At 36.9% G+C, this 27158-nt stretch overlaps 1 protein-coding gene across 3 annotated transcripts in view; it reads left to right on the top strand.

Moving 5' to 3' along the window:
- NLGN4X (neuroligin 4 X-linked) overlaps positions 1-27158 on the top strand; it is a 189068-nt gene that overhangs the window by 86245 nt on the left and 75665 nt on the right. For 2 of the 3 annotated variants that reach the window (XM_075094918.1, XM_075094909.1), the window contains 2 exons: positions 14981-15040; positions 18643-18795. In XM_075094918.1, the coding sequence (XP_074951019.1) occupies positions 14981-15040; positions 18643-18795 (213 nt within the window). The remainder of the gene's footprint in view (positions 1-14980; positions 15041-18642; positions 18796-27158) is intronic. The other variant, XM_075094925.1, reaches the window with a different exon arrangement.

Here is a 27158-nt window from a genome sequence, read left to right as displayed (position 1 = left end):
TTAACCTGGGGCAGAAATTCTTTATCTCATTGGCTACAGAGTGAATAGGTCATATTTCATAGGCATTTAGATGTGTGTTTGACTTCAAAAAGTAGCACCTTAAGTGTCACCCATCATTTATCTAGCTTTATAAACTCTCTTTGAAGATATTTGTATTATCTGGCCTTGGCTTATGTAATTTCTGTTACTGGAAAATTGTACAATATTAGAATTCATCCCTTTTTCGAGATCATTAACAGAATGTTAAACAACATCAGATTAATATAGAGAATATTTCACTACAGCATTAATCTTTTGGTGTGTTGAAAATTGTCCTCTTCGTATCTTAACATACTCTGTGTAGCTTTTTTTTAATCCATGACATTACTTCACCTCTTTCTGCATAACTATGTTTTCAACATCTTCCCACAGAAGAAGGTGTATCAAAGTCTTTTTGAAAACCCAGATAAATTTTATCGACAAGTTTCTTTTATCAAGTATTCTTTGGGGAGGCCTAAAGATTTCTAGCAGATCAAAGAGTAATGCTTTTTCTTTAAAGACAGCTGTCGGTTATTTTCTATCAATGTATCTAAATGCTTTATGATCCTTTTAATTGTTGTTTTCATTAGACTATAGTAACATTTTAAAAATTTTATTATTAATTTTTTTACTAATATATAGTAGCTCATTTTAATTAGACACTGATGTATTTCACTGGAAGATCAATAAATTTATCCTCAAACTCTTTTTGAGAATAAAATACTGCTTTATCCTTAATGCATCTAACAATATAGGTGCTATTGTTTACTCTTCTGACACTTCAATTTATCAAAATATGGCTTGCTGTAACTCCTTTTCATGTATCTTTAATTCAATTCATTCAATTATTACTGAATGCTGAAGATGGGCAATAACTGAATACAGCATGGGGTTGAATTAATTTTGATAGTCTAGGGTAGTAGGTTATGTATTATGGGTAGTTAAGCATGATCGTAGGGTAAAGTTAACTGAAAAAAATAGAACATCATGAAATAAAAGAATGAGGAAAAAGAAGGATCAGAGCCTTGTAAGGAAGAAGTAAGAGCATCAGTTTAGGAAGCTAACCAGTGTGAAGAAAAGGATGGTGCTAGAGTATGTATTAAAATGTGAAGAAATGAAGAAAGAGTTGTAAGAAAATAACTTGTCAGGTGATGTCAGTTTCTTGGTGTGGAAATCTGTGAGCTGCTCTTGAGTGAGGGACGATTATCAACTATTTAATGGTCTGTTTTGTACTATACTGCTGATATTAATGGATTTGGAAGCAAGAGTCTGAATCACAAATTAAGGGCTGTTACTGGAATTGCTGCTTTTTAGAACAGAAATTCATATGAGGGAAGAGGGAAGCCATGTAGAGACCTATGAAATTAGATACTAAAATGAAATGTGGTAAAGTCAGTATGGGACAGAGAAGGGCAATGCCCTTTGATCACTGGGAAAATCATATCAGAGTTAAAATGCGAGTGACATCAAAGGTTTATTTAAATGCTAAAATGTAGAAAGATGTTTGCACTGAACTCTAGATGTAAATTTTGCATAATGTCCCATCATAGTTTTGTTGCAAGAATTATTAAACATATGCCAAAACTAATGTGTCATAGATTTTAGGAAATGTGCAAAATAAAACCACACCCCTCAGTAACACTGGCCACGCTTTTTTTTATGCAGCCCAGGGTATGATTGGCTTTCTGGGTTGCGTGCACACATTGCTATCCAATGCCCAATTTTTCATCCATCAATATCCCCAAGTCCTCCGCAGGGCTGCTCTCCATTCATCCCCCAGTCTGTACTGATACTGGGGATTTCCCTGACCCAGGTGCAGGACCTTGCACTTGGCCTTGTTGAACCTTAATGAGGTTCACATGGGCCCACTTTTCAAGCCTGTCAAGGTCCCGCTGGATGGCATGCCTTCCCTCTGGCATATCAACAGCACCACTCAGCTTAGTGCTGTCTGCAAACTTTCTGACAGTGCACTCAATCCCAGTATATCACTGATGAAGATATTAAATAGTATTGTTCCCAGTATGGACCCTTGAGGGACACCACTGGGAACTGGTTTCTACTTGGACATTGAGCTGTTGACTGTAACCCTTTGGATAGCAGCTTTGCAGCCAATTCCTTATCAATCTAATAGTCATCATCAAATGCATCAATTGCATCTCTCTCCTATTTAGCAGCAAGAATGTTGTGGGGAACCAGACCAAATACCTTGCAGAAGCCTAGGTAGGTGACAGTCACAGCTTTTCCCTTATCCAACAATGCAGTTACTGCATCGTAGAAGGCCACTGCATTAGTCAGGTGTGATTTGCCTCATTTGATTTTCTTTCTTTTCCTTCCTCCAATTTCTATGGCAAGTTTTGTCAGGGTTTGCTGGTAAGAAGTATGAAATTACCCACTGTGGTGCCTGAAAAGAAAACACAATACAATGGGCATTCTCAATATTTTCCTGCATTGCTAAAAGATCCAGGCATGGAAGGTTAAAAAGAGTGTGAGAACACAGTAAACGTCACACAGACACACATGTACAAACACACTGAAATAAATGAAATTTGCCTTTTGGCAGTTTTCTAGAAGAGCAACAACTACTAGAAAAATTACCTTTCTCCTGGTGCTTTTTTTCCTTTCAGATTTTGCCTCAGGTGAAAAACAGTTGGCAGAAATTGGGTGTTCTTTAGAGTGGAGGGGAGAGTTCAAGGGCACAGAGTAAGTTCATTCTGCTACACCAGGTAGTCTTGTCAGGAGGCTTTGAGCTTGGACAGGAGGTTTCATCAATGCCAGAAGAATACTGAAGTAATACCCTGAGAGATTTGATCACAGCAATCTTTTTTGCTGTGTTTTTAAGCCTCATACCTTCTTGTTATTGCTGTTAGAGGTAGGCAAGTTGGCTGTGGTGCCAGTATTTCCATTTATTTTTCCTGTAAGTGTATTTCAGTACTGATATGACTGACAGAGTAACGACAACATACAGGCAGGTATAATTTGGACTGATGCTGTGCCAGTTCTACCTTCAGACAATCTTGCTAACTCACTTTGTCAGTGACCTTCAACACACTTCAGCTCCGTGACTTATTTTCTTGAGCAAAACTGTCAATTACACTTAATTTGCTCAAATAGATCGTAGGTGTTTTAAATTGTAAATTGCACTGATTGAGACAAGGAAACATTCAGATCTCTTTTACAGTTGAATACAAATGCAGTACTAAGTTCGAAATTTTTTTTTCCTGTAGGAACTGAAGTAAATATGACAACATCATAACACAGATAACATCAGCACACATACAATAATATTGCTTACATAAACCAAAGGAAGAAAAGCTTCACCTATTCCTTTTCACAAGAACTATTTATATGTAGCCAAAGAACACTGGAATTTTATTTCTCAGAAGTAGTTGCATACATAAGCTGTATCATTTCATATAGAATTCTATATAGTTCATATATGATTCACTTTAAATGCAAAATTCAACTTTCTTCAGGTGGTATAATAAAATATTATACAGATATTATATAGTTCTATAATATAATACGGTATCAAATGACATATATCATGAATAGGCATCATACTACAGCAACAGTACCAGGACTTTGTATTATTTGCTCCTAACTTCCTATTTCTGACACATAATGATAATTTACAAGCTACTGTTGTTCCTTTCTAAATTTTGAGTAAAGCATGAACTCCAACATTGAAAATATTAATCTTAAATTATACTTGGAACATTGCAAAATGGAAAACCAAAATGAGACATGAATTCTTGTAATTTTGGTCAATAGAAAAAAGGTCATTCCACCAGAACAGATATATAATCCACAAACATAGTATGCATCAAAACCAGCTCACTGATATTATCAGTAATGTAGATTAGATGGATCAGATACTAGTGAGATCAGTGCTGTGGTGTTGAAGTTTGAAAGTTTAAATTATCATTCTGACCTGCTGTTTTGATGCTAGCTTAATATAATTAATAATTATATCAATGTTCAGCTTTAACATTTGTAGATAAAATCTCGCAGCTTCATAATATGCGTAGAACTTATGCTTTGAAACAGTTAGAACATAAATAATATGGAATGCTGCAATTTCAGTCTGTGCCTTCCCCCTCCTCATCTGTCTTCCCTAATATTTTGCTCTGAAAACATCAAAAAATCTTACCAATGTGAGTACAGAAAAATATCTCCAGAAATATTGTCTTTTCAAGCTCAAACTAGTGTGGACTGAATGTATTTTTAAAACTTGATGCTAGTATAGATTAATGAAAATCAAAATCCTCTGATGACTTTATGCATAAAGTCCTGCAGCTGCTTAACCCTCATGCTGCATGCATTAACTTTGCATGATACAGACTGAAACCTCACAAACAATAACATGAACATAAAAAAAAAATTCTGTTCTATTCCTAGATATTTTTGTTTAAGTCTAGATCTGCTCCATTTAATTTCCAGGATCTTAGTGAGACTGGGAAGTGGACTGCTCATGACCTCCTTGCTTGATACCCTCTAAATTAATCTCCTGACATTTGGATAGAGTTGTACTTTTTCTAAGTTGCCCAATCCTACCATCCTGTGGTCTTCAACTATCCTTCTGTGGAAATAATGAAAAAGTAGTGAAAAATGCAAGATTTTCTTCTTTAGAAGTGTGGTTTCTCTGTGTTTTATTTACAAGCTCTGGGTATCCCTTGGTATCTTCTCACAGCATAAGTTCTTTAGGACAAGGACGCTAATATTTCTTTGGCAAAGTCATATATGTTTTCAGTACTGAGTAATAATGAATAAAATGAATAAATGAACTTTTCTTTCCAGCATCTGCTATTGAATCCTCGGGTTAATCTTTTCTGTACATGTACTATTTTTGAAAGTATTAGACTAATTAAATATTGATATTTCATATTAGAAAGCTCATAATCATATTCACCTTAGATCTAGTTTTCCCTGAAATACCTATAGTATATTTTATCCCATAATTTCTTTTATTTTTTAGTTTTTAACTCATTTTATTAACATTTTAGTGGTTTCATAGTCTTTTTAGTTGATTTGATATTGCAAATTCCAATAGGAGTAAATACATTGTTCTGTGTAGATGAATATGTCATTGAAACACCGGATTATGTGCTAATCCCCCCCCCCCCCCAAAAAAAAAAAAAAACAACCAACAAGCAACCTGTAACTAAAAGAAAAATCCCTGAATGAAATTTTACATGTATTTCCTTTGGATGTCTTATACAGACCTCCTACTGACCTGTAACTAACACTTCAGTGATTCCCAAACAAAAACTAAGAGGTCAGAGATCCAGTAAACATCAAAATACAAGTAAATATGGTGCCAAACTATTGTATTATCTATTACAATGGAATAAAATTATATTCTCACAGGATCCTCTGAAATAACAAACACAGTTATTTCCTGAATTCTCCAAAGGCAATTGCAAATTGAGCTTGTGTTGAAACTGAAGAATTAAAATAGCTGCATCAAACAATTAGAGGTATTCTTAAGAGTTGATTATTCAGCTCACAGCTTCCAGCGGTGCCTACACATGCCCAAAGGAAGAGTTTGCACTAACAGCTTCGCCAGCAGTTGTTAAATGCAGAGTGTCTGCTTGAGTTGTTCAGCAGTCTGCAAAGAGGGTGTAACAGTTACCTTTAGTTATTGAAACTGGCTATTAATTCACTTTTTTTTTAATATATATACACATTCATTCACATTCATTTTAAATGGGACATAGGTACCTACCTCTTTTTAAGGTTATTTGAAAGTACTCACCCTTTAGTTACAGGTAGTGTTAGGTCAATATTACTGAATTCTTTCTGCAAAGTCTAGTTACTTGGATTACCTGGAGCGTAGTTACAACTAGGCTTGTGAATTTTGCTTAATCACAAACTCTGACTTTTGCCTTCTAATTTAGAAGTCCTATATGTTCTTGGAAACCTAACTGTAGCATAATGACCATGCTAACAACATTATGCCCCTCTGTACTCTACCCATAGCATACACCCGCTGGCTTGCCAGTGCAGTATCTTACACATACTTCAGGACAAACTTTGCAGGTGACATTTATATATCCTACAGGGGCTGTCATGTTCCTGGATCTTTACTGCAGCATTTACTGTAGACTTACTCATGTTAGTCCTCAGAAAGGACAGAAGGCAGCTTCATCACATTGTCGAAGCTTATGCATACTGGTATTTCCTTTGAAGTCAACAGGACTTCTCATATGCTTTAAAACTGTGTGCCCAAGAGCTTTGCCACAGCATGTGTAACACAAAGGGGAAGAGTGTATTTTTAAACATTTCAGTATATCAAACTGATTGGTATGTTTTGTAATTTGTTGTAATTCAAGAAAGTAGCAGGCAGGTATATTTTCCGAATTCCAAAATGGCTTCACTGATGAGGGAGGTGAGATGGATGAAAGCAAATGTTGTGCTTCTACATAGCAGTATTGTGGACTCAGAAATGTTAGCATTTTTACATTCACACCTCATCAAATGCACCAATTTAGGAGAGAAATGTAAGCTATTTGAGGTCACTGCCTCACTTTTATACTGACAGTGTTCCTCCTGATGCTTGTGCAGAAAAATATGTGCTTCTGTCTGAATTAATTTAAATAACTCTATGGTAGATTTATGTTATTTAATGAGTCTTTCATTATTCATTCAGGAAGCATTGCAGGCTCAGTCCGGTCCTCTGTCAAACAGAGCAGATTCGGTTACACTGGAAGTGCAAGAAACACTCCCCTTATCTGTCGCAGGTCACTGAAAGGATAGGCCACACAATGCCTTCTTTGTTTTGAGCCATCATAGACAGTTATGTCAAAACAACGTACTGTATTTAGAAGACTTTAAGTTCTAGGTGTGTTGTAACTTGTGTAACAAAAATCCTTATTAAAAATATTACTGAATTTATGTAGCTACCTGATTTCTATAGCAGTTATCATTGTTCTAAAATAATGATGCATTCTTTATTCATAATTATAAATAAAAGCAATCTGTTAAACCTTAATTTAATAGTTTCAAATAGTATTCAAATAGTATTCAAAGCAATTTTTTTGTAAAAAGTGTACCAAAATGTATTAACACAGGACGAAAGATAAAACTTACTAGTCTTATGGTTTTCTCCAGGATAAGTACAATCTAAATAAATGCAGTATTTCTTCAGAATAAGAAATAACTTCCAGGTGTGTTTCTTTTAGTAGCTATGACAAGTGCAAATGCCAGTGTTTGCCTTCCTCATAGTCCAATGTTTAACAATCTTCTTAAAACAAATGGCTCACTTTCCTAAAGTGAGATATATAGGAAGCTTTGAAAAGTTTGACAAAAAGGAAGAGAGACTCCATTTGCTCCAAGTTACATAAGTTAAGGTTTTATCTTTTGCATCTTGGAATAAAAGTCAACAGCATTCAGCTGCTGAATACAGAACAGTATAATCAGAATGTAGACAGGCCAAAACTTCATGTAACAACGTAGCTCCTAAGTGATAACTGTTGGTGTTATTTTTTGTAAGCTCTTTTTAGTCCTAACCAGTGGTCAGCATTACATATCATCTATTCAGATGGTTTGAAGATTTTTCCCTACCCTGCAATATGTGTGAATATTATATTTTCTTCACTGAGATGAATCCATATCAACATACTGGTATGGAATAAACTTGTAAGGAAAGGAACTCCTGTACCAATCACAGAACTAATAACTCTTATAAAATTGTAGTAAATAATTATTTCCACAACATCCCTACTTTTGAAAAGTGCCTGTGTCCTTCTGTGGAGCTATATGGGAGAGCACAATCACTCTGTGTGACAATTAATATATTCCGTTGCCTGCCGTTGCATTAATTTGTTGGAAGCCATAACCTCATTTAAAGCATGTGAAACTGAGTGATGGACTGATTTAATGCACTTATTGTTGTCCAGGAAAACAGCATGTGGGAAGCAAATAATTTATGGCATGTAGAAGTCATTATTTCTACCTTTATTTGGGAGGAACAGTATACAGAGTACTGCCATTTGTAAATATTAAGTATTTCATCCCACTTTCATTCTCTGTACATGGAGCAGTTAATGCATAGAGAGATACAAGCATTTTTTCCGAAAACAAAGGAATGTGTAATCAGGTAATTGAAAACTATAGGCAACATAAAGTACAGAGCTGAGGTAATATTAGAATTTCATATTTGTTATGCATCCCCTTTTTCAGTCTTAGGATTTTTCTTTCTCAATAGAAGTGTCTATGTAGATTTTTTATTGGTTCTCTAAAACTATTTGAAATAACATTTTCTTTTTGTTTTAATCCTCACTAATGCATGGAACACAAAATTCTAGGGATTTTTGCTGCATTTTGTTACAGTCCATACAATTTCAAATATGACACAAAATTGTCATTTAATTCGCTTTTCTTGAAAGGAAACATTTCTTGGCTACATAGCAGCATCTACACAATTGCTGTGGTCTCGAATTCTAGCAATTTTTGTGTGTGTGTGTGTTGTGGCTGCAGTCATTAAGAACACAAATTAAAATATATTACATGTTCCTTAGTTAAATGTTGCTGTTATACAGAGCTAGCAGTGGCAATCCAAATGGGTTTTTTGTTATTGTTAATGGTTTCAGAATAATGGCCGCTGTAATCGTGTGTCTTCTGCTGTTGAGTGATAACAGAGGAATTAAAAAAAAGCAAACAAATAAATCTAATTCAGGCAAATTTAAGTAAAATTTTGAGCTTACATTGGCTTCCACATTAAAAACTACCTAGAATCTAAGTCTTCCTATTATTTAGAGAGAGATGGAAGGCATCTAATTTATGACTAAGGACTGCTTTTAAATCATTGAATGTGTTTTTTTCTTGGAGTTATGCACCCTGTTGACAGATTATCATTTCCTTTTATCACCATTATAGGAAGGGAGTGCCAGAGAATAAACCTGTGTTCTTTCTGGAAGACTATTAACTATTTTGAGCATTTTCATGTACAGATATGTGTATATATTTGCACATATTTATACGGGCACACACAATTGCACACACATGTTGCCAGTATTCAGTAAATAATTAAGAAATAATGGTTATTTAAATTTAGACAATATGCATATATTTCTTTCTTCAACTCAAATCAGCAGGCTTCTAAAAATACAGGTATATAGATAGATATGTTGCTTTTCTTTGTGATCTCTCCTAACATATTTGATCCATAGTCAGCTTCTAAGACACTTTGACAAGCTGTAATTCTCAATAATTGTTTTCCTCCACTTTTATTCTAAATGCCAAATGCCTCTTTTGACCTTTCTTCAGCTGCCAGATGAGAACTACAAAGGTAGCTGGAGAGCCTTGGCCATAGCTGTGAGCCAGGAACAGTGTTATAACAGCCAGACTCCCCCACTGATAGACCCCTCTTTCTGGACATGAAATAACTTAAGGCTTGTGCATTAAGTGAGGCCCAAAGTAAAACTAACCCACCAGCCTTGGGAGAAATGCAGAAAGGGAAGTACAGTTCTGCTTTCCTATTTCTCCCTCGAGACTGTAATGAACTATTGACTTGAGCTGATTGTAAAATTGTAATAGTTCTCATGGGATGGGAAGCCAAAAGCTTTAGAGATCTATTGAAATGGCTGTATAATAAGACATCACGGAGAGAATGACTATGAAATCCTCTATTAATCTGGTTTGAGCTGGAAGTTTCCAGAAGGTTGAACATGCTCTATGCAAAACTGGGAGGTCATACAACTAATAATGTGCTGTGTGATTTCTGAAAACTGAGCCTTTTCCCAAAATTAAATGGGGTCAAAAGGTATCCTGTGTGACAGATGGAGCAATTACATATAAAATGCAAAGAAATGGCATCAGCTTATGCAGCAGTTGATAATTTTTTTTGTGCCATTAGAGGCTTCAGAATGGATACCTAAAATGCAAGCACTGGTAAACTGCATGCATGGGACCTGACTACATTACATATATATGATACACATTATCTGAATGGAGGAAGATGTAGCACAAATTGTGAATACATCTGGGAAGACTTGCAACACCAGAAAAATCTGTTTCTGAATGAGATTTTTATTCATTGTCAAAGGAAATGAGAGCCAGAGGATATGCTTACAGTGGGGTGACTTCTTAATTTGTGATAGATGTTATGCATGGCATCGAGAATGAATCTGGGAATACAAGGTAACTTTACATCCATAGATAAATGAAATCAAGTATTTTTTAAAAGTTAATTAGCACATGGGTCAGTGTTTCAGAATGAAAAACTTTTAAAGAGGTGCTTAACTGCATTGCACATAGAAGTTCTTAGGGAGGAAAAAAGTAGCCCACATGAAACCCTTCTTTATTATGGCTACACTGACTGGCTCTAGTTTGGAGCTGGCTCATATATGCCTATGTTATTCTGTATCTGTATTATCACACTATATCTTTAAAAAAAAAAAAAAAGAAACATTTTCTGGCAAGCAAAAATCCTCTACAAATGAGGTTTGACAGTTCAGTAAGGAGTTACACCATGCCTTTTTCACTCATCGATGAATGGAATTGTAAGAAAAATGAAATAAGGTCACCTGGCATTTAATATATATGTTATGAAGTCACATCTTTTTCTAGTTGTCATCAACAGTAAGGCCTCTTAGAACTTTGTAAACCATGAACTTTTATATAAATGTAATCTTCAGTAGAGCTACGATATCTGCAGCATATTTCATATATGTAATTTAATCATTCCTGGACTTGAACATTTGGAAAATAGTTTCCCGTCCTATTAACATTTTGAAATATTTTACTCTAGTACTTTTCATCAGCATGAAAAGTGAAACACAAACTTTGCAGACCAAGAACTCCAGTGAAACCCTAGGCTGGTCAATAGAGATACTCCTGGAATTCAGTCTTTAATGTGTTATATCACCACTGCTATCTGCCCTGCTCTCCACTCTACTGCCAGTTCCGGGATTACAGTTAAGATTTACGTCTATGTTTCATGTGGGATGAATGAGTAAACACTTCTTAGACTGCAGAAGAGCCGATCCTATAATGCAGTAATAATGTTCGTTTGGTGTATGGGAATCCAAGGCAAAAATAGGTGCTCCTGTGATTTTTACATATATGGGGAGGAAAAATGCCCCAACCCTGAACACCCCCAAAAGAAGGGCCAAAGCAGAGGGAAGCACTGGTTTGCGGGACAAGCAGTCGGTGCAGGCAGGGAATTCTCAGCCACAGGAGATACCAAGTGACATTCCCATTCTGTCCCATAGATAAACGACTTCATATGCAACCTTAAGCTAACCTTAGAGGGACAGCAAGTCTTTTTTCTTTTTTCCTTATAACCATCTTCTTACAGAAGTTTCAGGACAAATGAGTGAACATTTTTAACAAAAACCAGACAAAGTGGGTAGAAAATTCCAATTTTTCCTCTCTGCATGAGACAACATATTTCTGGAAGCTTGTATTTTCAAAATAATCAGTATAGTTTTTCTAAACAATGCTCTTGGGTATCTTACGTGGTTTTGGCACTACTGAAATAATTCCAACAATAACACTTCTGTTCTCAAACAGTTCTGTACCAACGTTATTACCCACATCCTGGCTTGTATCAGGACTAGCGTGGCCAGCAGGAGCAGGGAAGTGATTGTGCCCCTGTACTCGGGCACGTGTGAGTGAGGCCACACCTTGAATACTGTGTTCAGTTTTGGGCCCCTCAGCACAAGAAGGACATCGAGGTGCTGGAGCGTGTCCAGAGAAGGGCAATGAAGCTAATAAAGGGTCTAGAGGACAAGTCTTCTGAGGAGTAGCTGAGGTAATTAGGGTTGTTTAGCCTAGAGAAAAGGAGGCTTATTGCTCTCTACAACTACCTGAAAGGAGGTTGTAGTGAGGTGGGTGTCAGTCTCTTTTCCCAAGTAGCAAGCGATAGGATGAGAGGAAACAGCCTCAAGCTGTGTGCCAGGGGAGGTTTAGATTAGATATTAGGAAAATTTTCTTCACTGAAAGGGTTATCAAACACTGGAGGAGGCTGCCCAGGGGATTGGTGAGTCTCAGTCTCAGTAGGTATTTAAAAGACACGTGGAGTTGCACCTACATGGTTTAGTGGGACTTGGCAGTGTTAGATTAGAGGTTGGACTCAGTGATCTCAAAAGTCTTTTCCAACCTAAAAGATTCTATGATTCTATGGGTAGTATCTGCAGTATGAAAAATTCCAATGTGGTGGGAACACAGAAACCCAGTTTGAGAAGTCAGTGATGTAAACCATTTTATCAGATCTCAAAATTAATTTAAAAACCCCTCAAACCCAAGAACTTAGTTATAAAATATATTTCAGTTGCCAATAGACAAATGAAAGATTGTTCCACAACTCGTAGGAGAAACATCATTACCACTCACATTGTAATTAAATACATTTTAGAATTACATTTAGGTGTTGTGAAAATTGGTTACTCCATGACTCCTTCAAGCTGTGAAGAATGAAAGAAGAAGAAAAAAAGAATGTTTCAAATATTTCAGATAACCTTATGTTACACACCTGTGTTATATGATATTTGTGTCTCATCACATCTAGTAGCATGGTGTGGTGACATTTTCTAAATTCTCATTACACTTGTGTTGTTCTTTCTGAATGACACCAAACCAGAGTCACTTCAGGGAGCACAACAGAGACAAGATCCTTGCAATATGTTACTGATATATATATTTTGATGATTTGGGGGGGGTTAGTAGCTGAACTAAAATGTTTTGGGACACATCTACTTCTTTCACTCAAAGTACATTAAATGTGGATTACAATCTAAATATTTGCACATACAGATTTTTGTCTACAGGCACTATATATATATGTGATTATATTGATTTTTGTTATTCTTAAATACATAATAATGATATGTGGTGGTTCATATTGTATTTGGCATACGATGATCATATATTTTTAATCAAACAGAAGACTACCTCACTGGGGGAACTAAGATCAAAATTTCTTCTCTTATGTACTTTCAAACTTGTGTCTAGATGTATTTTTTGTCTATGAATAATTATTTCTTATTAATTTTTTACATTAATCAAAAATAGTTTAAGGGCACTTCATAGGTCAAGTACTTGGTTTACTTAAAAAAAATATTAATTTTATTTGTATGGCACTTGAGAAATCATTCAACCTTCACTGGGCTAAAACTAATTTGGAAAAGTATTTAAAAAAAGGGCAAAACGTGTATGGTGACTGAGTTTTAGAGCCTGTATCTAAAATTCCTCAAAGAAATTAATAGATTAGAGAACATCTATATTTCATCAACAGTGATATTTTACCTAGTTAATTATGTACTGAATACATATAATTGAATGCACTCATGTACTACATACACAATAACATCTGTACGACTGCATTGAAGATGCAGGTTCTGTGTGGAGATGGAGTCTTAGCCACTGCTTTTCGCATTTTAACTCACTAATCACTGTCACTGCACATATAATGTCAGTGTTTCCAGGAAATTTCTGTAGAAAATCTGTATTCTGTCTGTATCAAGAACACAAGCAAACTAGTGCACAGAACCCAAAGCTGCGTATATTAACAAATCTTAAGCACTTTAGTAACAATTAACCACATTCTGTCTTGCTTGCAATCATAGACTAAGATTTACTTGAAACCTTGAATTTTGAGGGAAATAGGGACATTTCAAATAGTAGAATAAAAGGAGGTTATCAAATAATTATTTTAGCTAAATATGATATCTCTGTGATGTAGTCAGACTTCATACACAGGCTCATACGTAAACAAGATAATTAATTATACTATTCTTTTTCAGTATGTCTTGAAAACGTATTTCCAAATAAAGATGATTCAGGAAAAAAGTGGTTATAGTGTTGACCTAGACTATTTTATTTGTTTAGTAGTAGTATTTAATTTCTAAACTGAATTAGAAATTGAGTTTCCTATTCATGTTTCATTCTTTTTCAAGTAATCTTCCAGATTACAGAGGGCTACTTCCTACAGGAGTAAGCACAGTATAATGAAACTATGGGTGCAAAGATAGTTTGATGTAATTCTCTTTTAGTTAGAAAACAAAAATATTGCCCAAGGAGAGGGGTGGGGAAAAATATATTTATTTCCTCTTGCTCCCAAAAGCAGAGGCTATGGCATGTATGGACATGAGTGTGTATGCATGTGTGTGTGCATGTATACACCTCAAAAGTATTTTGAGAAAGCATATTGGATACAAATTAAACCGTGTTCTTCACTAAATCTTCTACTAAATAAGTGCAAGTTCTTTATCATGGTAAGTAACTGTTTGCAGTTAATTTCCAGGTTTTTCTAGAGAGCATGAAATGTGGCATAATATGAACCAAGGCTACTTTTGGACCAGTTTAATGCCTGGGTTTGGTTAAACTCTGTTTCGCCTTTGTTTACAATCTGTTATTTTAAATCTTTTTGTTCATATGGGAAGCAAGATTAGATTTTAAGGAGGTCTTTGTGGTTTGTCTTGATCCATTCAGGTTGTGTAAGACTCAATGATAATTTTATTTGCATTGGTTCCATCTAAGATTCAGGCTGTGGCTAATTTTTAAGAAATCCTAATTAGGCTGAATAAAATGTTAAGTAATTGAAGATACTGACTGAAGGATTTATTTCTTCAAAGTTACAGAACAGAATGAAATAAATTGCATTTCTTATGTAAAAACCATAATTTGGTAATTTTTAATATACTTTTTTTTGTTTGTATTATTCTTTTTTAATAGCACATTAATTTTGTTTTTGCAGAAATCACTTTTAACTGAAGTACCTGCATTGTCACAGAATACAATACATTTTTCCAAATATTTTCAATTTGTTCTTCTTGCCATTTTATGTTTATGTGCAGTTTGCATCTTTTTTTGTTTTTCAATTTCAAATGTAACAGATTTTGGCATTTTTGTTACATTTTTCTTTTTTTTGTAATAGTTTTTTTTTATATATAATTTTTGAGAACCTGCTGTTTTTGAATTCTCTTTTTTCCCTTTATTCTCCTCCTCACTATGATCCCAGGAGCCAACACAAAGAAAAGCGCAGATGATATAACCAGTAATGATCGTGGTGAAGATGAAGGTATTTTTTGTTTTTTCAAAGCTCGACCCTGATGCATGAACATAAACTTTTTAATTTTTATTATATTAATAATTATTGTTATTGTTATTGCTGTTATTTTGAAATTATTTTTAGTCCCTTATTTGCAGAAGCCACTTCAGTGTGCTTCTTTATTTTCTTCTTTAGAAATTCCTTTCACTGTTTTTCTTTTTAAAATCCAAATTGACATATAGATGACTGCAGTTCCCCTGTGGCATAGGTGTAAAGGTTATTGCTAAATATGTGTGAAGTAACATAAATATTGTTTGAAACCACATACTTCTCCCCCCCCCATTCTTTCTTAGGTTGAGAAAATGGAATTTAAAAACATGCATGTGTTCTTTTCCCTCCTACACATTTTGTAAATTCACCTGTTTGAAATTCATGAAAAAACTCACATATATCCTTCCTTTCACTTGCACTGTTTCCCCAGTGTACATGCTGTACATTGATGCAGTTGAATTGTGCTTTGCCTTTGCTATTTTTATTTACTTACTTATTTTTTTCTCACAGGATGTGGTTTATTTCAGGACACAAAAATAAAGGAAGCTGTTATTGTTGCTTTATTGTTTTTTCCTATAATAAGCTAGCCTCTGAGATACATTCATTCTGACTCTGACCACATTTTCACTGAAATCAATGACAATCATTTTCATTCACTTGTTTCAGAGTCGGATTGGATTCCCTGAAAGGAAATGCTAAAGTTCACAGTGAAGTACCCCAAAAAAGTTTTACAAGGAAATACTTTTTTCTTGCCTTGGCACAGCAAAGCTATTTAGGATGCACCAAAATAGAAAGAAGTCATGAAATCTTCCTCTAGTCTCACCCCTCCTTTTCATTAAAGTTACAGTGACAGTTTATTTTACTTTATATATTTACCAAATGAAGAAAAATATTTTCACATTAATTGAGAAGATAGCAAACTTGTGTAGTTAATTGGTCTGGTTTTGAAGCAACGTGTTTCTTATTCCTCTCATGCTTGGCCAATCTGAAGTGTTATTCCGTGGCTTTTTTTCCTGTTTTCTTCTATCTTATATCAGTTCAAACAACTTTGGAATATTTGTCCTCTCTGTTCCCCTTAAAATCACTCATACTGCAGTGAGAACACTGTCTCCTCTCTTCCTGGGAGTTCAGCTGAATTGTAGCTACTCTACCCATTATAAAATACCAGAATAAAAATCTCTGGTCTTTGATTCACACTGGTTGCCCTCTACTGTACCACCCTCACTGCTGAATTATGCTATTTCTTAAAACAAAAATGCTGTGCAGAGTACTCTAAAACTACTGTTATTTTCTGAATATCACCTTCCTATTTCTGTGCAACATATGATTTTTTAAAATTATGTTATCATTATTTACTATACCAAATCCTGTAGTTAATTTTGAAGCAAAAGATTAGTAACAAGCAAAATCAAAATTGCTTTAAAAACTTAAGATAGATATTGGATTGTAAACACATTATTATTCGGACTTCTTAAAATTAGATGTTAAGGTTTCATGATTAACAAGGGCATCCACTCTAGATCTAAGTTCATAGAGCATGGAGCTCATTTCCTTTATGTTGAAGCTAATGATGTTCCCACTGAAGTGGAAGAGGAAACCTCCCATTGACTTCAGCAGTGAAAGATTCAACCCTGAGGTAGAATTATGTAATAAGGAAAGATTAAATGCAACCAATCATGCCTTGACACTTTGGAGAAAGAAGGGAAAGGTAATTCAGTGACACAAATAATGGTGTTGAATAATTGTTGCATTCATTTTTTGAGGGCTTAGCTGAGACTTTGCAAAAGAAACACTTCCGAGTACTTTGCTGAAGATGATGAGAATAAAAAAATACATCCACTAGAATGTAACTCATTGCTTTATATGATCTGTTTAATGGCTGCATTACTTATAGTCACAATAATTAAAAAGTCTTATCACAAAACCTTTTGTTCTGCTGCTCAAGTACAACGCATAAAATACAGCACATAAAGTATGTATCTTTTTATGTAAAGAAGGGGGATTCTACAAGAAGCCTTAAACTCTGACATCTAGACGGGTATACATTGGAGCCTGAACATGTTCCCTGCACTCAGCTGACAATTTTTGGTATTTAGGGTAGTGCATACACGTGAGTAAAGTAAAAGTGGGCCATAGGGATATGACCAGTCATAATTTAGCTTTAAATATCCTCAGATTAGTTCCACATATACAAGATATTATATATGTCATACCTGATTGCTGACAACATTTTTGGTATCTTAGAATATTTCCTAACAAACCTGAAGAGAGGGAAGAGTTTTGTAAGGCTTTCAAACCCAGGTCACCTACCTCTAGGTATTTAGCTCGGGTTTTGCTTCCTCCACTTCCCTTTCCCACTGTTCAGTATATGCCTACCCTATCCGAAAGAGAACATGGCGCTTTTTTTTTTTGTTTGTTTGGTTGTTTTTTTTAAAACCTGATTGAATATTCAAAGACACTGCTTTCCCTTGTCTGTTGTACTATGTGATTGAAAGAAGTGCTCCTATTCCACATACAGATACACTGAATTATTTTTAAAAGGTGTATATGTTGCCATATATCTAATGGTAGCTCACTGAACTGCCCTCTGCTTTTTAAAGGAGCTTAGCCCCTGTTCCCATTGTTTCGGTAGAGAACATATGTCCCTAACTTAAGTGGTCTGAACCATCCCTGGTGTCAGGAACCTAACTTTTCGGTTATTAGAGGAAGATATATTAATGCAATGCTAAATATACCCCAAATCATTGTTTAGTGCATCTTTATAACACATTCTGAAGTATGGAAATATTACTATCAATTTCATTTAACTTTCATTTAGAAAGAAAGACCCAGCTGTTTATCTGTTTGAAAAGAGTCAAGAGCTTTTCTGTGTATACAAAAGATCAGCCATACCATTAAGGAGCATTAATTCAAGGTTGTTCTTTAAGGCTCAGCTACCACAACACGGAAATGTATAACACAAAATACATAATTTGCTTTAAATACAAAAAATCTGGGCCATGAATTCACAAGAATTCTCTGTTTTTAACTTGTAGGCTATTTGAAAGACAGAGCAGTTTACTGTGTTTACTTCTATCAGAACAAATTGATTTTGTGATATTACCTCTTACTCAACTATTGGGAATATAATTTCAGCAGTTATGTCTCAGTGAGGAATGGAAACTATAGATCATTATTGTAATTTTATTATTAAATCTACAGATATTTCTAAATTGGCATATACTTGAAACAGAATGTTCAAAAAAAAGACAAAATTATTTCATAATATGATTTTTCTCTTTAGGCTTTTAGACTTTTATACTCAAATTAAATTCCTTGTAATACTGAAGGCATTTCAAGTGTAAAGAGAACATTTCAGAGGAAATAGTATTTGAAGTAACCAAGAGAGATATTCAAACTATAAATATTAGGCTTGTAAGATGACCCTGAACTGTGTAAACTAGCTGATTAAAGTGGTGGTGATGACATTGAAACCATAGGAAATAATCAAGAATATTTTTAGCAGTGTTATTTATTGCTAATTCCACGTTTCCTTAGTTTTTTATTACTTTATTATGTTTTCCTTACTTGAATTTTTTCAGACATTCATGATCAGAACAGCAAGAAACCCGTTATGGTCTACATCCATGGTGGCTCTTACATGGAGGGTACTGGCAATATGATTGATGGCAGCATTCTCGCAAGTTACGGAAATGTCATTGTTGTCACTCTCAATTACAGGCTGGGGGTTTTAGGTAAGTAACTCTTTTCTCCATCACCAATTGCATAGAAATATTCTGTTGCTTAATTTATCTACCGATTGATCACAGATCCTTGGGCCAATCTTGTTTCACAAACAGAAGATTCTTGCTGGTGCATAGTTTGACAGTATTATATTAATTTTGAATTCTGTTCAATATTTTATGGAAACTGGGCTAGGCTGCCTTCACCTTAGAAAAAATGACTGTATGTTTATAGTTATGTTAGTGGTGGTTTATATTAAATTTATCATCATATCATATTTACTCTTGGGTCTGTGATTTGACAAATTTTGAGAAATATATCTTTTTCTCATTAAAATAATCTTGATTCCATGTTAAAAAAAAAAAAAAGAGTACTCTCCAATTTCAAAACAGTTGGTAATGGTAGGAAGAGGGAAAATGTTACTGTTTGTATTATTTTTGTACGCAAATTGTTTTTTAGGGCAGAAGATGTAGAGGTAATACAGAAAAAACAAGGTATATACTCTGATGGACTTTATGGTGCAGGTAATATGGAGTCAAGGGATTTAAAGAAGTGATGTAAAATTATCTTCCTAAATATAAGGAACTCCTCAATAATGAATTACAATATTGGGATAAATTAATACTTCTGTTTCAAACAGAACAAGAGTTGCATCTTCTTGACAATATATTATTCTGTCAGTATTAGACTGAATAACTAATTAACCTTAGACCCATGACAACAGACCAAAAATCTTTCCTGCCTTCTCTGTGATTCCGACTCCTGGATGTTTGCATGTACCAGGCTTTTCTCCAAATGAAGGTTTATTTATTGTGGTTCTACTTTTTCATAGAAAATTAAGCTAAAAATTTAGTCATAATAGCATACATGAGAAATATTTTTAACCTTAATGAAAAAGCATATAGTCTGTACAAAATAGTCTACAGACTGCTAGAATGCTCATATTTCCAGCATTTTAGATATACAAGGTATAGTAACTGTTTTGTGTGTTTTTTTCTTTTATTTAGAATGGCTTTTACAAAGATTTTTAATCTTGGTTTTACTGATGGAAAATCTGACCTATATTCTTGGCGTGTGCTATTTTGAAACACAGGAAACTTTTTATGCTAAGTTACCTGTTAATGTGGTTAATGTGTTTTGACAATATTCTAGCTCATCGGAGTACTGATAATTTTTCTTGTCCCTTATTTTGACTCTTGTTTAAATACAAAAGAGCATTGTTTCTATGTTAGAGTGAAATTGAAACCTAAAGCCAGGAATATCAAAAGATATTTTGGTACATATACGAATGCAATCCTGGTACTCAGAAACACACCTGAAAAAGGAATAAATAAGAAAAAAAAAAGGAGAGTAAAATAGAAGTGAAGAACTCAAGGAGCTTAAAAAAGAAAGGATTGTTGTTGTCGCTGTTGTCAGATAAAGTGTATACCCAGGAACTTGGTAATAGTTATTTATCGGCAAGAAAGGTTATTTAATGGATCTCTTAAAGGGTTTTATCTTGGTTTCTTAAAACTATAATTGTCGAAGGATACAGGTGATTATAAGTGGTTTGAATGTTTCATTATCCAGCTGCCTGATATCCATCTAAAGGAAAAAATGAAATATTTGCACAGATGAACTCCTATTTTATGTGATTATATTAAAAAAAACCAACAACACATACACACACACAAAACAAACAAACAAAAAACCAAAACCATAATGCTATATTTTTGTACTGTGGCATTAGGAAAAAAGGCAAAGCATAGAAGTGTTCATATGAGAAACTGAAAAGTAATAAATGTGAAGATTTTAAATGGATTAGGAAAAATACACATACAAATAGATGTGTAATTCTATCACTATTATCACATCCTGTGATGGAGGAATATGTATTGAATTAATCACAATGATGAGTTACTGAAGACCCTTTATATATTTTTTTTTCCTTCCACTGGAAAATTATCACTTGAATGGACCTGAATACTGAATGCTATTATACTTACCATAAATGTTAGTTCTGTTCCTAAGGCACATTAAAATATTTTCCTTTCAATATGGATTGTGTCATTAACAGCAGTAGATAGAAAATCAATTAGGACTGCAGAGATAATCACTGGATTATATTAGCCAGACAAATCATAGAATCATAAAATGGTTTGGGATGGAAGGGACCTTCAAAGATCATCTAGTCCAACCCATCTGCCATGGACAAGGTCATCCTTCTCTATATCAGGTTATTCAAAGATCCATTGAACCATGTCCTTGAACACTTCCAATGATGGGGCATCCACAATGTCTCTGGGCAACATGTTCCAGTGTCCCACCACCCTCATCATAAACAATTTTTCCTTATATCCAATCTAAATCTACCTTCTTTCAGTTTGAAACCATTGCCCCTCGTCCTGTCACTACAGGTCTTGGTAAAAAAGTCTTTCTCCATCTTTCTTATAAGCTCCTTTTAACTATTGAAAGGCGGCAGTAAGGTTTCCTGGGAGCCTTCTCTTCGCCAGGCTGAACAACCCCAAATCTCTCAGTCTTTCTTCTTTGGAGAGTTGTTCCAGTCTTCTGATCATTTTCATGGACCTCCTCTGGACCTGCTCGAACAGATCCATGTCTTTGTTGCACTGGGGACCCCAGAGCTGGATGCAGTACCCCAGGTGGGATCTCACGGGAGTGGAGTAGAGGGGGAGAATCACCTCCCTTGTCCTGCTGGCTACTCTTCTTTTGGTGTAGCCCAGGATATGACTGGCTTTCTGGGCTGCAGACAGGCATTACTGGTTCATGTCCAATTCCTTCATCCATCAATATCCCCAAGTCCTTCCCCACATGGCTGCTCTTAATCCATTCATCCCTCAGTCTATATCCACACTGGGGATTGCCCTGACCCAGGTGCAGGACCTTGCACTTGGCCTTTTTGAACTCCTCAAGGCTGTCAAGGTCCCTCTGGATGGCATCCTTTCCCTCTAGTGTATCATTTGTACCACTTACCTCAGCATCATCCACAGACTTGCTGAGGGTACATTCAATCTCACTGTCTGTGTCACTGATGAAGTTATTAAATAGTTTTAGTCCCAGTATGGTTCCTTGAGGGACAGCACTGGTTACTGGTTTCCACTTGGACATTTAGCCAATGACTGTAGCTCTTGAGACTATGGCCATCCAGCCAGTTCCTTATCCATCTAACAGTCCATCCATCAAACCCATATGTCTCAAGTTTAGCATCAAGAATGTTGGGGGGGGGCGGTGTGCATAGCAAAGACCTTACAGAAGTCCAGGCAGATGACATCAGGTGCTCTTCCCTTGTCCATTGATACAGCCACTTCACCATAGAAGGCTACATGATTAGTCAGGCACAATTTGCCCTTAGTAAAGCCATGTCCCCTGGTTACCATGAAGCTCCCTGTCTTCTATATGTTTTGACGTGCCTTCCAGGAGGATCTGTTTTATGACCTTGCTGGGCATGGAGGTGAGGCTGACTAGTCAGTAGTTCCCAAGGTCCTCCCTATTACACTTTTTAAAGTCACTGCGGACTTCCTCTGACTGCCATGACTTTTCAAATATGATGGAAAGTGGCTTAGTGACTACATCTGCCAATTCCCACAGGACCCTGGGATGCATCTTGTTGGGTCCCATGGATTAGTGTATGTTCAGATTCCTCATGTGGTCTCAGATCTGATGTTCTCCTACAATGGGAGGTACTTCATTCCTCCAATCTCTGCCTTGAGGTTCAGGGATTTGACAGATGTATGAAGAGAAATTACCAGTGAAAACTGAGGGGGGAAAAGTTGTTGAGTATCTCAGCCTTCTCCATGCTAGTTTTTACTAGTTCACGTGTGTTATTTATCGTGGGGTACATCTTCCTTTTCTCAGCAATGTACCTGTAGAAGCCCATCTTATCATTCTTCACATTCCTTCCCAAATTCAGCTCCAAATGTCTTAGCTTTCCTGATCACATCCCTACACACCTGGGCAGCATCCCTATGTTCTTCCCAGGATACACGGGCCTGGTTCCACTGTCTGTGCATTTCCTTCTTACATTTGACCAGGAGATCCTTACTGAAACAAGCCAACCTCCTGCCTTCTTTGCCTGATTTCTTACACATGGGAATCGAGAGCTCTTGCACTCTAAGATAAACAAACCTTAAAGAGCTGCCAGTTCTGTTCTGCTCCTTTATCCTTGAGGGCAGTTTCCCAGGGGCTCCCATCTACTAATTCCTTAAAGAACTGAAAGTTTGCTCTCCTAATATTCAGGGTCCTGAATCTACTCTTCACCTGGCCCATATCCCTCAAGATTGTGAATTCTGCCAGGGCATGATCTCTGCAGTCCAGGTTGCCACCAGTCTTACTCACTCTTATTAGCTTATCTGTGTTGGCAAACAAAAAGTCCAGTAATGCTTCTCCTCTGGTTGGGCTGTCTATCACCTGGATTAAGAAATTATCCCTGATGCACTCCAAGAGTCTCCCAGACTGCTTACACCTTATTGTGCTGCTCTTCCAGCAGATGTCAGGGTGGCTGAAGCAGGATTAGAGCCTGTGAGCATGATGCTTCTTGTATTTGAAATAAGAACACTTCATCAACATCCTCCCCTTGATTGGGTGGCCTGTAGTAAACAGCAACCACGAGGTTTCCTCTGTTAGCTTGACCTCTGATTTTCACCCATAAGCTCTCAACCTGTCCATTTCAGTTTTTCAGATGGCTGTGTATAGTCAATCCATTTTTTTATATAGAGGGTAACCCCCCACACACCAGTTTATAGCCATTGATTGCGGCACTCCAGGTATGGGATTTGTCCTACCATGTTTCAGTGACAGCAATTAAATCATAGCTTTCTAGCTGCACAGTGGCTTCCAGCTCCTTTTGATTGTTATCCACGCTGCATGCATTAATATAGAGACACTTCAGTTGGGCTATTGACCATGTCACTTGTTTGGGGAAAATGCCCTAATACCTTTGGGGCACTTCACAGATGTTACCCTGTTAGTTCCTAATATATGAGCAATCCCCAGCTCTTCTCTGTTACCCAAAACTCCTTACCCTGCTAAATCTAGTTTAAAGCTCTCCTTATAAGTCCAGCCAGCCTTTTGGTGAAGAGGCTTTTGCCTCACTTGGTCAGACGAATCCCATCAGCTCCCAAGAGACCTGGCTTCTCAAAGGTGTATCCATGATCATAGAAGCCTAAACCTTGAGTATAGCACCAGCTACACAGCCAGGCATTCACCTGTTCAATTTGCCTTCCCCTTCCTGAACTCCTTCCTGTGACTGGGATGATAGAGGAGAACACCACCTGTGCTCCTGATCCTTCTAATATTTCTCTAAGGCGCATATAGTCTAAGATGCCTTGTTGCAATATCAGCAGACGCTACATGGAACAGTAGGAACAGATGATACTCTGTAGGGTGCATCAGGCTTCACAGCTTCTCAGAAGTGCCACAAATGCGAGGTCCTGGTAGGCAGCAGACTTATCTAGAGAAATTGTCTGGGTGGCAAATTGGTGCTTTGGCTCTCAGTAGAGAATCTCCAATTCCTAATACCTTATGTGCTTTTCTGGTGGCAGTGGTTCTAATGCAGGTAGGTGGATCAGGTTTGCATAGTTGGCTTTTCCTGGATCCTGTCCATTCCTCACATGCTTTTCATTCTCCAACCCCAGAACATTGTGTCTGTTACGTAGGAGCACTTGAAGGGATGGGGAAGGGTTCTTCTTCTGGCCTGAGCAGAGACAAAGGTCCAGTCTCCTTCATCTTGTGAGTTACTTGTGTTAGCTCAAGGTTGGATTCAGGCTTACCTTCCCCTTGTACAGCCTTAAAACAGGCCTGTCCCTCAGGCTGGGACAGTGCACAGTACCATGTTTCTATCCCCTGCTCACATTCCTGGATACGGCATTGCCTGTTAGGCTCCTCTGGTAACATATCTACTTGTCTGAGGAGTTCCTCCGGCCAGGCCTACTTGGCGGCTATGACAACCACTGTTGCCTTCAGTTGCTAAGGGGATTTCCAGATACTGGATCTCCATGCCACTTAAGGTGTGGACAGCTATTTCAGTCCTTGGGAGGTCTGTTTGGGAGGATTCATCAGCATAGGTAGGCTGTAGTGCTTCCATTCAGGTTTCAACCACAGCTTTGTAGTTGTGGTGGGTGGACACCACTATCTTTCAGCAGGACACAGCCTTCTTGTAGTTCTCAGAAAAAATAAGCCACTTATGAAATAATAATTATTTTGAAGGCATTGTCCTTGTAATTCCCTGAAAACCTCAAGATTCTGGTTAGGGTTGCACAGCCATCAGCTAGCTGGGGTGACCATCAGGGCTGCAGTCTGAGCCTGCAGGCGAGCAGAGCAGGCAGCAGCCCAGTCGCTGGCAGAGTTGACAGCTCTTCCTGTGCGCCCTGCCACATGAACCGCCACACAAACTGCTGACACCACTCGCACCCGACACCATCCCTGTTTGCACAGACTGTTAGCGGTGTTCCCTGTGGCTGGCATTCCCCAGGGGCTGGATATATGCAGCTTCCCATGGTTTGAACTGTCACGGGGACAGCCAGCACCACCGTCCCACTCTTGCCCACCCCTCCCATGAGACCTATCTCCTGCTGGCTGGTTCCTCCCCTACCAGCAGCCCAAGGGTCCTGGGGGCCCAGGAACTCCCTTAGATACCCCTCAAGAACCTCACAAGCCTCGCACTGCTCTTGGCAGGAAGCAACTGCTGCTGCTGCTGCCGCTGCTAGCATCAGCTTCCAGAGGTTTAAACTGCAGGAACAAATCCCAGTTTGAGATCCTGGGAACAAATCAATAACAGTGATTACATATGCTTAAGAAAGCCTGGATTTTGAAAATACATCTTCATAGATGAGGGAAAATGAAAATTGTTAAGGACCACTTACTTTACCTGACTTGACTGAGTTTGCCCTCAAGACACATCTATGCAGCCCATGTAATATTTGTCAAGGTAATAGAATATAAACTATATGGGTTTATTTTACTGCCTTCTGATATAATTTTAATCATATTTAATGGAATTTGTGATCATCCTATAACTTAGTAAAAGTCTTATGATTTGAAAAGACCTGGTTTTAACACACAACACTGCACCCTTTGAATTTTAAAACCACATTTTAGCAGGCACCATAAAGACAAGGCTTCTCCATCTTTTGTAGTTGGAAGTCTGATTGCCTGTTGGCTTAATGAGATACTGAAACTTCTAGTCTCGAGTTAACCAGAAAGCAGACATCTCAGACAGAAAAAATGCTTTACTTGCGTTAGCTGTAACATGGTGACCTTTAGGGCTATAACACATTTTAACTGGATGACAGAGGCAAATATCTTCGTCTCTATCTTTTAATTTTGCATCTGGCTAAAATATAAGCCTTTAGCTTGTGCACTGAACAATATTTATCTGTAACTCCAGAATACGAAAGAACCACATTTCTTCTCCGTTGTAGAGGACTGCAGAGCTGCTCTGGGGATAAGCACCTCATCTCTCTCTCTCAGTGTGTTCAGTAGAACTATGGCAAAATAGCAGACAGGTGGGCCCAAGACTTTCCAACTTTTTAGTTATCCCTCTCCGTTGAGTAAAAATACTTCTGGAATTATTCTTCCTGAGATTTCTAGACCCCCAAGCATGCATGCGTGCAACAATTATATGGGTTGTTGATGTTATTTATAAGGCCATATTTTCTCTTTGAGTATAAGTTTACATTTGTCAAACTATATTCCCTGGATAGGATCCTTTTGGGACTATAAAACAGAAACATTTAGCTTTTCCTTTTGCCTACTCTAGTGGGCCCTATTCAAAGTGGAGTTCTGCGGTGCTGTGTTTAATTTCTTGTGCACTTGCTTCTTGTGCCTCTGCTCAGCTCAGCAGTTTCTGTTCCTACTCATACCTCATCACCGTGATGACTGAAGACACTGCTGGAGATAGAGGAAATTGCTAACTTGTCCCAGTGCAAGGCAGTGCTCCCGTATCTTGGTAAATTCAATACTGTAACGCACCAAAGTACTAAATCCCGCTGTCCCCTCACCCCCACCCCCACCCCACAATGCTCTGAGCACTGTGTAGGATGATATTATTTTTTATAAAAAGTTTAAGTTATTCAACAATTGAGTTGAATTTTCAAAGTTCCCAAATTATTTAGGGAATTATTTAACTGAAATCTTGGAAATTCAGCAGAGTGGGAGGATTAGGTAAAATAGATATCCTAATTCAAAGAATGTTCCGGTATTACAGAAAATGGGATAGTTAGAATGACCTGACTCACTCAGTCTAGACACCACTCAATTCCTCTTCATTATCTACATTCTTAGTCTTCATGGATATACTTTAAGAAGAAATAACATCTTTCCAACCTATCTATAAACACCATTTCAGTGCCCCTTTCAGGATTATGTTGGCAGGAAAAAT

This window comes from Phalacrocorax aristotelis, chromosome 1 (assembly GCF_949628215.1).
Source record: "Phalacrocorax aristotelis chromosome 1, bGulAri2.1, whole genome shotgun sequence".
NCBI lineage: Eukaryota > Metazoa > Chordata > Aves > Suliformes > Phalacrocoracidae > Phalacrocorax > Phalacrocorax aristotelis.
Note: the sequence above shows the minus strand (reverse complement) of the source record. Positions and strands in the feature narration are given on the sequence as shown.